Source organism: Scyliorhinus torazame, chromosome 9, assembly GCF_047496885.1.
Source record: "Scyliorhinus torazame isolate Kashiwa2021f chromosome 9, sScyTor2.1, whole genome shotgun sequence".
Lineage (NCBI taxonomy): Eukaryota > Metazoa > Chordata > Chondrichthyes > Carcharhiniformes > Scyliorhinidae > Scyliorhinus > Scyliorhinus torazame.
The window spans coordinates 59,927,706-59,941,378 of NC_092715.1; the positions used below are offsets into that span (position 1 = coordinate 59,927,706).

At 59.5% G+C, this 13,673-nt stretch overlaps 1 protein-coding gene across 2 annotated transcripts in view; it reads right to left on the bottom strand.

Moving 5' to 3' along the window:
- Nucleotides 1-1,596: 1,596 nt before the first annotated feature.
- Nucleotides 1,597-13,673, bottom strand: part of tent2 (terminal nucleotidyltransferase 2) — a 159,502-nt gene continuing 147,425 nt past the window's right edge. For both annotated transcript variants that reach the window (XM_072515989.1, XM_072515990.1), the window contains one exon: nt 1,597-3,792. In XM_072515989.1, the coding sequence (XP_072372090.1) occupies nt 3,712-3,792 (81 nt within the window). In that variant the 3' untranslated portion in view covers nt 1,597-3,711. The remainder of the gene's footprint in view (nt 3,793-13,673) is intronic.

The window sequence follows — 13,673 nt, forward strand, 5'->3', positions numbered from 1 at the left end:
ACTTGCATAACAGTAAGCTGCTCATCGATGCTCACTTTGGGTTCTCCCATGGCCACTCAGCTCCTGAACTCATTACAGCCTTGGTCCAAAACATGGGCCACAGAGCTTAACTTGAGGTGTGGGGAGAGTGACTCCCTTGGGATTAGGTCAACATTTCATTGGTTGTGGCATCAAGCAGTCCGTGAAAAATTGAAGTCAATGGGAATTAGGAAAAACTGTCCACTGGTTAGAGTCAAAATTAACACCAAGGAAAATGGTTGTGGTTGTTGAAGGCAATTATCTCAGTCCCACGACATCGCTGAATTTCCTCAGGGTAATGTCCTAGGCCCAATCATCCTCTACTATTTCATCAATGAACTCCTCTTCATCATATGGCCAGAAATGGGGATGTTCGCTGTTGATTGCACAATGCTTAGCACCATTTGCACCTTCTCAGATACAGAAGCAATCCATGCCCATATGCAGCAAAACCTCGATAATGTGCAGGCTGGGACTAGTAAATGGGAAGTAACAATCGTGCTACACAAGAGCAATGCAATGCTCATCTCCAATAAGAGAATCCAATCATCATCCCATGAAATTCAGCAGGGGTACCATCACTAAACCCCCATTATCAATATGGGGAGGAGGGGTCCATTGAACTAGCCATATAAATACTGTGGCTACAAAAGCAGGTCAGAGGCTGGAAATTCTGCATTGGAAACTTGCTTCCTAAGCCTGTTCACCAACTCTCCAGAGCCTGTCGACCATCTCCAAGGCACAAGTCAGAAGCATGATGGAATACTCTCAACTTGCCCAGACAAGTGCAGCTCTAACAAGTCGAGAAGCTCAACACCAATCAGAACAATTCAGGCTGCTTGGTTGGCACCTCATCCACCACCTTATCAATTCACCCTCTCCAAACCAGCAACACACAATGGCAGCAGTGTGCATCATATAAAAGATATACTGCAGCAGCGCATCAAAGCTCTTTTGGCAGCACCTTCCGAACCTATGAACTCTACCACCTAAACATAAAGTCTGCAGATGTATTGGAACACCACCACATGCAAGTTCCTCTCCAAGTCGCACGCCACCCTGACTTGGAACTAGATCAGTTCCTTCACCGTCTCTGCGTCAAATTCCTGGAACTCCCTTCCTTATGCCCATTTTGGGTATACCTACACCAGATGAAGTGCAGTAGTTCGAAAAAGCAGTTCACCACTACCTTCTCAAGCACAGTTACAGTTGCAAATGAGAAAGCAAGTATTCTATTACTGTACTTAGTCTTCTGATGCATTTTGAATGGTATTCATTAACACTAAATTAGTTGTTTGAAAGCCAGTCTGTTAGTGTATGACTGCTGATTAGAGAGCTAGGAGGGTATGGAAATAAGCCATACTCTTTCCGTGTACATGCTAACAGTAAAAAGGCTTGCTTCTAGTCTAGCTATGTAACATACTAATAATCATCTTTAGTCAAGTTGTGGTTCAAAGGAAGGGTATGCAGATCTATGGAAGCTTTTGCTTTGGGTATAGTAAAAACTACTGGGGAGTAACCAGAATTGTTACACTTTCTCTAGGAAAGCAAAGTAAAACTTACAATTAACAACAGTAGAACAGTGTAACAGAAATATTTATTTATTTATTTACAGTGTAATTCATGCCATTTTATGGAAATCACTTGGTCCAGACAAGTTAATAAGGAATAGCTGCTGCAATAAACCTACTGATCTCTTACCATTGAATTACTTCCATACCAACTGAGGCCAAATAATTGTGCGAAAATGCGCTTTGCTAACCAGACATTATATATTTCTATAACAAACAAAAATGAGAACATTCACTAAGTTTGGTTGTCACACATTACATTTATGTTTTTAGAATGTTAGATTTAAAAATACTTAAGTCAATGATTTGAGATTACTATGTTTAAAACATCTCATTTACTTATTATTCTAACTCAAGGAAATTCAACTGATCAGTGACAAATTCAAATTTTTCCTTCATCATCTTTACGTGTTTTTTCCATTATCTTCAATTAGAAGTGATTTTGTCAAAATTATATTTGTTGCCTAGCCTTCATTAGTCATCCTTTGCACAAGCATGTAAAGCTAATTGTAACCTTGTAACTTAATACTATGGTCTTGGCTTGAATCAATTATGCGGATGATTTGGCCTCTGTTTATTTGCATTCCTCTGTAAAAAATAAAAATAATTTAATCACAAAATAGTTTTTAAAGGAGAGAAACCGGAAATGGTAATATGATCCTGAAAATAGTATAAAACTTTAGCTCCAGTTATAAAGTTGCTACAAATTCAAATTGGAAAGCTTTTCAACTTGGGTGAGGCCATATACACAGCACAAAGCTGAGTTACCTGGTAAGCCAGTGTAACATTGATTTGAGGCTACTCTGCAACAAAATAATAGGCAGCAAAATAATTGAGTCGGTGACTGTGCAAATACAACTAATAATGCAAATTACTCTGTGGTCTAAAAGCGGCTTGATTTTTCAATTCATAATAATGCAAGTTGTCTCATGGTAATTGAGTCAAATTGCATGTGAGCACCAAGTTCAAAAATGCTAGTGTTGGGTACCAATTACAGTTGCTAGTTTGTAATTGCTGAAACCAATGTAATTTACAGCAGGTTGGAAGTTGAATCAATAGCCATGTAAAAGTAGTACAATATTTCACTGTAAATGCTTGATTCAGCAAGTTTTTCCATATGCGAACTTTATTTAAATTTAGACAATATACAAAATACAAAAGGGAATTTCAAAAGAAAAACAATATATAGAACATAGCAAAGACTGATTTCCATACTTTGTACAATAAACTTGGACAACAATAAACATAAAAGTAACAAGTTAATTACTTAAAAAGACAGCACTTTTTGAATTTGGCCTCCAGAATGGTTCAATAAATAAACTGAAAAAAACTCATCTTTCACCAACATTTTGCTTAGCATCCTACAAGATGTATTTTGATTTTACTCACAGTAAATAAAGGATGATTTAGATGGCATTATGTTTGAATGAAGCTTTATTTGATGTCTAGGAACAAAGGATTGAACTATGAAAATGTATTTGCTCAATATATGTTACAGAGAGTAACAATAATGGGGGTGGTGGAAATGGATAAATATGTATTCTTAATCTGCGAAAGGGGCAACAATTATTGTTAGAGTGGACCAGGACACCTTTTAACTCAAAAGTTAAAGTTTACTACAGTTATAACACTGCAATTAATAGCCCTGCCACCATTCAAAATAGTGCAATTGAGATGGTGCATTTGCTAAACTTTCTACTATTCATCATTTCTTATATCCTTCCCATTCCCTTATCCCGTTCCAAATTGCACAAACCGAACTTTGCAGCAAATCCATTAGAATCACTTAAGTAAATGTTTTACCTTTGAGGATTCAGAAGGATCTTTCAAAAGACTGTTTTAATAATCATCTGTCCTTAATTCTAGGATTCTATTCTTCAGTGTTATTACGTAGGCTTCATTGCCAGCTTGTTGCGACAAATGTAGGAAACAAAAAAGACAAAAAAAATCCATAGTTTTTGTTGCCACATAAAAGCCCCCCAAAAAGTTATAAATCAGACAAGTTTTTAAATGAAATCATCACTGCCAGCCGAAATCCTTCCATTGACGGAAGCATCGGTGTTTGTTTGCAATAGGATTTCCACTTTTCTTCAAGACAATCCCTGCATTTAGAGACAGTCCGTCATCTTCCCCCACACTCTGTTGTCGCTGCTGCTGGTAGGATGTTGAACAAGTCTCTCCTTTCTTTAAGCTTGTGCCATGACTAAAAAATAAATCAAACCTGAATCACTGCATCTTGCATATATTTCATGACTATTATTAAAAACACAACTATGTACCGGATCAACTTAGGCACAATAGTACAGTCATAGACATTGGAAGTTCAAGTCTCATAATAGTAAGTTGTGAAACTGAAAAATAAAATTCTGGTAAATTATGGCCTGGTGCAAAAACCACGAGTTTGTTGTAAAATCGCAACTGGTTAATTTTTGCATCAGGTAAATGTGCAAAGACCTTCTCAAAAACAAGATTAATTATATATTATTAAACAGAAATGTGATATTAACTGAAATCAATTGAGGCAAAGTGTTTTATAAGGGTAAACACCTTACAAGCTGCTGGGCTAACATTTAAAAAAAATACTTTAATGGAATTTTTATATCAAAAATATACAACCAAAACAATCACACCAATATCAAAAATTACAAACAACAAAGTAACAGAACCGCTACCCAAATAGAAATACAACCCAACTGCACAATCCCCCCCCCACTAACAGCGACCTCAAAGTGCAAAAGGAAAGGCTGCCATCTAAGGTAGAACCCTTCAATCGGCCTTCTTGGCCTTTGGCCAATTGGTAAATTTGGCCTTCTTGAGGCACAGAATCTCCATCAAGTCATCTAGCCATGCCGAGGTACTCCAGCTCAGCAGAATTTGTCTTTGAGCAATCAACGAGGCAGAGCATCTGCCCTGCGCCCTTCCTCAGCTCTGGCTGATCCGAGACCCCAGATATAGTCACCAGCGGACAGGGCTCTAAATCAATATTTAGGATTGCCGATGCTAAAGAAAGACATTTAAAAACATACCAATTTGGGACAGAACCAGAACATGTGCGTGTGATTCACAGGCCCACTCGAACACCGCTCACACCTGTCCTCAACCCCCTCAAAGCATCGCCTCATTTTGGCCTTGGCGAGGTGCGCCCTGAACACCACCATGAACTCGTCTATCGGGGCCTGCTCCTCCCCCATCTATTGGGGCCTGCTCCTCCCCCATCTATTGGGGCCTGCTCCTCCCCCATATGTCCCAGACGTGGTTCCCTCTTCCTGCCCTGTGAAGGAAAGAATCCTCTCCAATAAAGTAAATGATGGCACCACTGGAAATGTCCTACGAACAAAATCCAGTACCTGGAGGTAATTTGGCAGCGCCCCCCCCCCCCCTCTCAATTGCCTTCCAGTCTGTAAAAACCCCCCTCTAAATTAGAGGAGCTCTCTCCTAGCCCTGAGAAAGCCAGTTATGACCTGCTCCAACCGCCGGTAAACCGACTTTGGCAGAAAGGCTGGGTGGCATTGAAATAAAAAGTCGCGTCAAGGTGCTCATCTTAATGGCCCACCAATGACAACGGAAGGCTGTCCCACCTCCGCAAATCTACCCCGACCCTGCACGGCAGGCTGTTGCAATTTAATTTACGAAGCCGTGACCAAACCCGTGCCACCTGAACCCCCAGATACCAGAATCTAGTCCCAGCCAGTCGGAACGGAAGCCCCCCCAACCTAACTACCTCTGGAGGGCCAACCACAAAATATTCGCTTTCCCCCGAAATGTAACTTATAACCCAAAAGGAGCCAAACCTCTTCAATATTTCCATAATGTCCCCTATGACTCGTCTGGGTCCCTTACATACAACATAAGGTCATCTGCATACAGGGACAGCACGTGCTCTACCTCACCTCTAACTCCTCTCCACTGGTTCGAGGATCTCAGTGCAGTGCAAAAGCCAATGGCTCGATCGTCAACGCGAGAGGAGATATAGGACACCCTGCCTCGTCCCACTATGCAGCCGAAATGAGCCAGAACTCATGATGTTAGTATGTACGCTTCCAGATGGGGTTTTGTACAACAGCACACCCACAAAACAAACCCAGGACCCAGCTCAAACTTCTCTAGCACTACAAAAGAAAAGCTCCATTCAACTCTATCAAACGTTTTTTGTGTGTCCTGTGAGACTATTTTCTCCGGTTCCGGCTGCACTGCTGGGGTGAGAACTACATTGAGTAGCCACCTCACATTGGATGACAATTTCCTGCCCTTCACAAAACCCGTCTGATCCTGCCCCATTACCTCCAGGAGACAGGGCTCCAATCCCGTGCTAAGACCTTATCCAAAAGCTTCACATTTACGTTGAGCAACAAAATCTGGCGGTATGACCACACTTCATGGGATCCCTATCCTTCTTCAAGAAGGAGATAAACGCCTGCCCCAGCGTCTCCAGGAGAGAACACCATGCTAGTGAACCATTGAACATCCCTAACACCAACGGAGCCAGCTGATCCGCGAACCTCTAATAGAATTCTACCGGGAACCCATCCAGCCCCGGTGCGCTCCCCGCCCGCATCTTTCTCCAGCTCCAACGGCACTTCCTACTCCTCCCGTAAATCCTCCCCCACCTGTGGGAACTCCAAAATCTCTAGAAACTATCTCCAACTTGCCCTCTGATGGCTCCGACCTGTACAGCCCCTCATAAAAGGTTTGAAACGTTCTATTCACCTTTTCTGGGGCGGAAACAAACCCATTCCTCCGGCACCCTCATCTGCACAACCTCCCTACCCACTTGCTGTCACCTTAACTGGTGAGCCGGAAGGCGGCTAGCCTTCTCCCATATTCATATACCATCCCTTTTAAGCACTTTAACTGGTGCACTGGGACACCAGGTCAAACTGCATTTGCAGCTTCTTCCTGCGTGCCCATAACTCTGTCGTTGGTCACTCGCATATTCCCAGTCCACTCCCAAAATCACATTTACCAGCTCCTGATGTTCCTTCCAGGCCCTATTTAAATGTGCCTCATACGAGATGATCTCCCCCACAATCACCGCCTTTAATGCCACCAATAAAGTGGAGGGTGAGACCATCCCATTCTCATTCAACTCCACTTACTCCTTTATGGCCCTAGAGATCTTCACACTAAACCAGTATCAGCGAACAGTTGTACATAGAGTCTCCATCCTATGTGCTGCATCTGACCTGTCTCCAGCACCAAGTCCACCAAGTGCGGCGCATGGTAAGAAATAACCACCGTCCAGGACTCCACATTCTTCACCACAGGGAGCAGGTTCCTACTCATGGCAGAAAAGTTGATCCTTGAGTACACCTTGTGCACCGGTGAAAGTATTAAAATCTCCTTATCCCCCCCCCGCCCTCCTTTCTCGCTCTCCCCCCCCGCCCTCCTTTCTCGCTCTTCCCCCCCCCCCCGCCCTCCTCTCCCCCCGCCCGCCCTCCTCTCCCCCCGCCCTCCTCTTCCCCCCCCTGCCCTCCTCTCTCGCCCCCCCGCCCTCCTCTCTTCCCCCCCCGCCCTCCTCTCCCCCCCCGCCCTCCTCTCTCTCTCCCCGCCCTCCCCTCTCTCCCCCCGCCCTCCTCTCTCTCCCCCCGCCCTCCTCTCCCTCCGCCCTCCTCTCTCCCTCCCCGCCCTCCTCTCTCTCCCCCCGCCCTCCTCTCCCCACGCCCTCCTCTCTCTCCCCCCGCCCTCCCCCCCTCCGCCCTCCTCTCTCCCCCCCCGCCCTCCTCTCTCTCCCCCCGCCCTCCCCCCCCGCCCTCCTCTCTCCCCCCGCCCTCCTCTCTCTCCCCCTGCCCTCCTCTCTCCCCCCCCGCCCTCCTCTCTCTCCCCCCGCCCTCCTCTCTCCCCCCGCCCTCCTCTCTCTCCCCCCGCCCTCCTCTCTCTCCCCCCGCCCTCCTCTCTCTCCCCCCGCCCTCCTCTCTCTCCCCCCGCCCTCCTCTCTCTCCCCCCGCCCTCCTCTCTCTCCCCCCGCCCTCCTCTCCCTCCCCCCGCCCTCCTCTCCCTCTCCCCGCCCTCCTCTCCCTCTCCCCGCCCTCCTCTCCCTCTCCCCGCCCTCCTCTCCCTCTCCCCGCCCTCCTCTCTCTCTCCCCGCCCTCCTCTCTCTCTCCCCGCCCTCCTCTCTCTCTCCCCGCCCTCCTCTCTCTCTCCCCCGCCCTCCTCTCTCTCTCCCCCGCCCTCCCCCCCGCCCTCCTCTCTCCCCCCCCGCCCTCCTCTCCCCCCCCCGCCCTCCTCTCTCTCTCCCCCCCCCGCCCTCCTCTCTCTCTCCCCCCCCCCGCCCTCCTCTCTCTCTCTCCCCCCCCCGCCCTCCTCTCTCTCCCCGCCCTCCTCTCTCTCTCCCCCCCCGCCCTCCCCTCTCTCCCCGCCCTCCTCTCTCTCTCCCCGCCCTCCTCTCTCTCTCCCCGCCCTCCTCCCCTCCCCCCGCCCTCCTTCCTCCCTCCCTCCTCCCCCCCCTCCCCTCCCCCCCTCCTCCCCCCCCTCCCCTCCCCCCCCCTCCTCTCCCCCCCTCCCTCCCCCCCGCCCCCCCTCCCTCCCTCCCTCCCCCCCCGCCCCCCTCTCTCCCCCCCCCGCCCTCCTATCTCCCACCCCCCGCCCTCCTCTCTCCCACCCCCCGCCCTCCTCTCTCCCACCCCCCGCCCTCCTCTCTCCCACCCCCCGCCCTCCTCTCTCCCACCCCCCGCCCTCCTCTCTCCCCCCCCGCCCTCCTCTCTTCCCCCCCCCCGCCCTCCTCTCTCTCTCTCCCCCCGCCCTCCTCTCTTCTCCCCCCCCCCCGCCCTCCTCTCTCCCCCCCCGCCCCTCTCCCCCCCGCCCTCCTCTCTCCCCACCCCCCGCCCCCCTCTCTCCCACCCCCCGCCCTCCTCTCTCCCACCCCCCGCCCTCCTCTCTCCCACCCCCCGCCCTCCTCTCTCCCACCCCCCCCTCCTCCTCTCTCCCACCCCCCGCCCTCCTCTCTCCCACCCCCCGCCCTCCTCTCTCCCACCCCCCGCCCTCCTCTCTCCCACCCCCCGCCCTCCTCTCTCCCACCCCCCGCCCTCCTCTCTCCCACCCCCCGCCCTCCTCTCTCCCCCCCCCGCCCTCCTCTCTTCCCCCCCCCGCCCTCCTCTCTCTCTCTCCCCCGCCCTCCTCTCTTCTCCCCCCCCCCGCCCTCCTCTCTCCCCCCCGCCCCTCTCCCCCCCGCCCTCCTCTCTCCCCACCCCCCGCCCCCCTCTCTCCCCCCCGCCCCCCTCTCTCCCACCCCCCGCCCTCCTCTCTCCCACCCCCCGCCCTCCTCTCTCCCACCCCCCGCCCTCCTCTCTCCCACCCCCCGCCCTCCTCTCTTCCCCCCCCGCCCTCCTCTCTCCCCCCCCGCCCTCCTCTCTCCCCCCCCGCCCTCCTCTCCCCCCCCGCCCTCCTCTCTCTCTCCCCCCCCGCCCTCCTCTCTCTCTCTCTCCCCCCCCGCCCTCCTCTCTCTCCCCGCCCTCCTCTCTCTCTCCCCCCCCGCCCTCCCCTCTCTCCCCGCCCTCCTCTCTCTCTCCCCGCCCTCCTCTCTCTCCCCCCGCCCTCCTCTCTCTCTCCCCGCCCTCCTCTCTCTCTCCCCGCCCTCCTCCCCTCCCCCCGCCCTCCTTCCTCCCTCCCTCCTCCCCCCCCTCCCCTCCCCCCCCTCCTCCCCCCCCTCCTCTCCCCCCCCTCCTCCCCCCCCTCCCCTCCCCCCCTCCTCCCCCCCCTCCCCTCCCCCCCTCCTCCCCCCCCTCCCCTCCCCCCCTCCTCCCCCCCCCCTCCCCTCCCCCCCCTCCCCTCCCCCCCTCCTCCCCCCCCTCCTCCCCCTCCCCTCCCCCCCCTCCCCTCCCCCCCCTCCCCTCCCCTCCCCCCCTCCTCCCCCCCCTCCCCTCCCCCCCCCTCCTCTCCCCCCCTCCCTCCCCCCCCGCCCCCCCTCCCTCCCTCCCTCCCCCCCGCCCCCCTCTCTCCCCCCCCCCGCCCTCCTCTCTCCCACCCCCCGCCCTCCTCTCTCCCACCCCCCGCCCTCCTCTCTCCCACCCCCCGCCCTCCTCTCTCCCACCCCCCGCCCTCCTCTCTCCCACCCCCCGCCCTCCTCTCTCCCCCCCCGCCCTCCTCTCTTCCCCCCCCCGCCCTCCTCTCTCTCTCTCCCCCGCCCTCCTCTCTTCTCCCCCCCCCCGCCCTCCTCTCTCCCCCCCCGCCCCTCTCCCCCCCGCCCTCCTCTCTCCCCACCCCCCGCCCCCCTCTCTTCCACCCCCCGCCCTCCTCTCTCCCACCCCCCGCCCTCCTCTCTCCCACCCCCCGCCCTCCTCTCTCCCACCCCCCGCCCTCCTCTCTCTCCCCCCGCCCTCCTCTCCCCACGCCCTCCTCTCTCTCCCCCCGCCCTCCCCCCCTCCGCCCTCCTCTCTCCCCCCCCGCCCTCCTCTCTCTCCCCCCGCCCTCCCCCCCCGCCCTCCTCTCTCCCCCCGCCCTCCTCTCTCTCCCCCTGCCCTCCTCTCTCCCCCCCCGCCCTCCTCTCTCTCCCCCCGCCCTCCTCTCTCCCCCCGCCCTCCTCTCTCTCCCCCCGCCCTCCTCTCTCTCCCCCCGCCCTCCTCTCTCTCCCCCCGCCCTCCTCTCTCTCCCCCCGCCCTCCTCTCCCTCCCCCCGCCCTCCTCTCCCTCTCCCCGCCCTCCTCTCCCTCTCCCGCCCTCCTCTCCCTCTCCCCGCCCTCCTCTCCCTCTCCCCGCCCTCCTCTCTCTCTCCCCGCCCTCCTCTCTCTCTCCCCGCCCTCCTCTCTCTCTCCCCGCCCTCCTCTCTCTCTCCCCCGCCCTCCTCTCTCTCTCCCCCGCCCTCCCCCCCGCCCTCCTCTCTCCCCCCCCCGCCCTCCTCTCCCCCCCCCGCCCTCCTCTCTCTCTCCCCCCCCCGCCCTCCTCTCTCTCTCCCCCCCCCGCCCTCCTCTCTCTCTCTCCCCCCCCCGCCCTCCTCTCTCTCCCCGCCCTCCTCTCTCTCTCCCCCCCCGCCCTCCCCTCTCTCCCCGCCCTCCTCTCTCTCTCCCCGCCCTCCTCTCTCCCCCCGCCCTCCTCTCTCTCTCCCCGCCCTCCTCTCTCTCTCCCCGCCCTCCTCCCCTCCCCCCGCCCTCCTTCCTCCCTCCCTCCTCCCCCCCCTCCCCTCCCCCCCTCCTCCCCCCCCCTCCCCTCCCCCCCCTCCTCTCCCCCCCTCCCTCCCCCCCCGCCCCCCCTCCCTCCCTCCCTCCCCCCCGCCCCCCTCTCTCCCCCCCCCGCCCTCCTCTCTCCCACCCCCCGCCCTCCTCTCTCCCACCCCCCGCCCTCCTCTCTCCCACCCCCCGCCCTCCTCTCTCCCACCCCCCGCCCTCCTCTCTCCCACCCCCCGCCCTCCTCTCTCCCACCCCCCGCCCTCCTCTCTCCCACCCCCCGCCCTCCTCTCTCCCCCCCCCGCCCTCCTCTCTTCCCCCCCCCGCCCTCCTCTCTCTCTCTCCCCCGCCCTCCTCTCTTCTCCCCCCCCCCGCCCTCCTCTCTCCCCCCCCGCCCCTCTCCCCCCCGCCCTCCTCTCTCCCCACCCCCCGCCCCCCTCTCTCCCACCCCCCGCCCTCCTCTCTCCCACCCCCCGCCCTCCTCTCTCCCACCCCCCGCCCTCCTCTCTCCCACCCCCCGCCCTCCTCTCTCCCACCCCCCGCCCTCCTCTCTCCCACCCCCCGCCCTCCTCTCTCCCACCCCCCGCCCTCCTCTCTCCCACCCCCCGCCCTCCTCTCTCCCACCCCCCGCCCTCCTCTCTCCCCCCCCCGCCCTCCTCTCTTCCCCCGCCCTCCTCTCTTCTCCCCCCCCCCGCCCTCCTCTCTCCCCCCCCCGCCCCTCTCCCCCCCGCCCTCCTCTCTCCCCACCCCCCGCCCCCTCTCTCCCCCCCGCCCCCCTCTCTCCCACCCCCCGCCCTCCTCTCTCCCACCCCCCGCCCTCCTCTCTCCCACCCCCCGCCCTCCTCTCTCCCACCCCCCGCCCTCCTCTCTTCCCCCCCCCGCCCTCCTCTCTCCCCCCCCGCCCTCCTCTCCCCCCCCGCCCTCCTCTCTCTCTCCCCCCCCCCGCCCTCCTCTCTCTCTCCCCCCCGCCCTCCTCTCTCTCTCTCTCCCCCCCCGCCCTCCTCTCTCTCCCCGCCCTCCTCTCTCTCTCCCCCCCCGCCCTCCCCTCTCTCCCCGCCCTCCTCTCTCTCTCCCCGCCCTCCTCTCTCTCCCCCCGCCCTCCTCTCTCTCCCCCCGCCCTCCTCTCTCTCTCCCCGCCCTCCTCTCTCTCTCCCCCGCCCTCCTCTCTTCTCCCCCCCCCCGCCCCTCTCCCCCCCGCCCTCCTCTCTCCCCACCCCCCGCCCCCCTCTCTCCCCCCCGCCCCCCTCTCTCCCACCCCCCGCCCTCCTCTCTCCCACCCCCCGCCCTCCTCTCTCCCACCCCCCGCCCTCCTCTCTCCCACCCCCCGCCCTCCTCTCTTCCCCCCCCGCCCTCCTCTCTCCCCCCCCGCCCTCCTCTCCCCCCCCGCCCTCCTCTCTCTCTCCCCCCCCCGCCCTCCTCTCTCTCTCCCCCCCCGCCCTCCTCTCTCTCTCCCCCCCCGCCCTCCTCTCTCTCTCTCTCCCCCCCCGCCCTCCTCTCTCTCCCCGCCCTCCTCTCTCTCTCCCCCCCCGCCCTCCCCTCTCTCCCCGCCCTCCTCTCTCTCTCCCCGCCCTCCTCTCTCTCTCCCCGCCCTCCTCTCTCTCCCCCCGCCCTCCTCTCTCTCTCCCCGCCCTCCTCTCTCTCTCCCCGCCCTCCTCTCTCTCTCCCCGCCCTCCTCCCCTCCCCCCGCCCTCCTTCCTCCCTCCCCTCCCCCCTCCTCCCCCCCCTCCCCTCCCCCCCCTCCCCTCCCCCCCTCCTCCCCCCCCTCCCCTCCCCCCCCCCTCCTCTCCCCCCCTCCCTCCCCCCCCGCCCCCCCTCCCTCCCTCCCTCCCCCCCGCCCCCCTCTCTCCCCCCCCGCCCTCCTATCTCCCACCCCCCGCCCTCCTCTCTCCCACCCCCCGCCCTCCTCTCTCCCACCCCCCGCCCTCCTCTCTCCCACCCCCCGCCCTCCTCTCTCCCACCCCCCGCCCTCCTCTCTCCCACCCCCCGCCCTCCTCTCTCCCACCCCCCGCCCTCCTCTCTCCCCCCCGCCCTCCTCTCTTCCCCCCCCCGCCCTCCTCTCTCTCTCTCCCCCGCCCTCCTCTCTTCTCCCCCCCCCCGCCCTCCTCTCTCCCCCCCCGCCCCTCTCCCCCCCGCCCTCCTCTCTCCCCACCCCCCGCCCCCCTCTCTCCCACCCCCCGCCCTCCTCTCTCCCACCCCCCGCCCTCCTCTCTCCCACCCCCCCGCCCTCCTCTCTCCCACCCCCCGCCCTCCTCTCTCCCACCCCCCGCCCTCCTCTCTCTCCCCCCGCCCTCCTCTCCCCCACGCCCTCCTCTCTCTCCCCCCGCCCTCCCCCCCTCCGCCCTCCTCTCTCCCCCCCCGCCCTCCTCTCTCTCCCCCCACCCTCCCCCCCCGCCCTCCTCTCTCCCCCCGCCCTCCTCTCTCCCCCTGCCCTCCTCTCTCCCCCCCCGCCCTCCTCTCTCCCCCCGCCCTCCTCTCTCCCCCCGCCCTCCTCTCTCTCCCCCCGCCCTCCTCTCTCTCCCCCCGCCCTCCTCTCTCTCCCCCCGCCCTCCTCTCTCTCCCCCCGCCCTCCTCTCCCTCCCCCCGCCCTCCTCTCCCTCTCCCCGCCCTCCTCTCCCTCTCCCCGCCCTCCTCTCCCTCTCCCCGCCCTCCTCTCCCTCTCCCCGCCCTCCTCTCTCTCTCCCCGCCCTCCTCTCTCTCTCCCCGCCCTCCTCTCTCTCTCCCCGCCCTCCTCTCTCTCTCCCCCGCCCTCCTCTCTCTCTCCCCCGCCCTCCCCCCCGCCCTCCTCTCTCCCCCCCCCGCCCTCCTCTCCCCCCCCCGCCCTCCTCTCTCTCTCCCCCCCCCGCCCTCCTCTCTCTCTCCCCCCCCCGCCCTCCTCTCTCTCTCTCCCCCCCCCGCCCTCCTCTCTCTCCCCGCCCTCCTCTCTCTCTCCCCCCCCGCCCTCCCCTCTCTCCCCGCCCTCCTCTCTCTCTCCCCGCCCTCCTCTCTCTCCC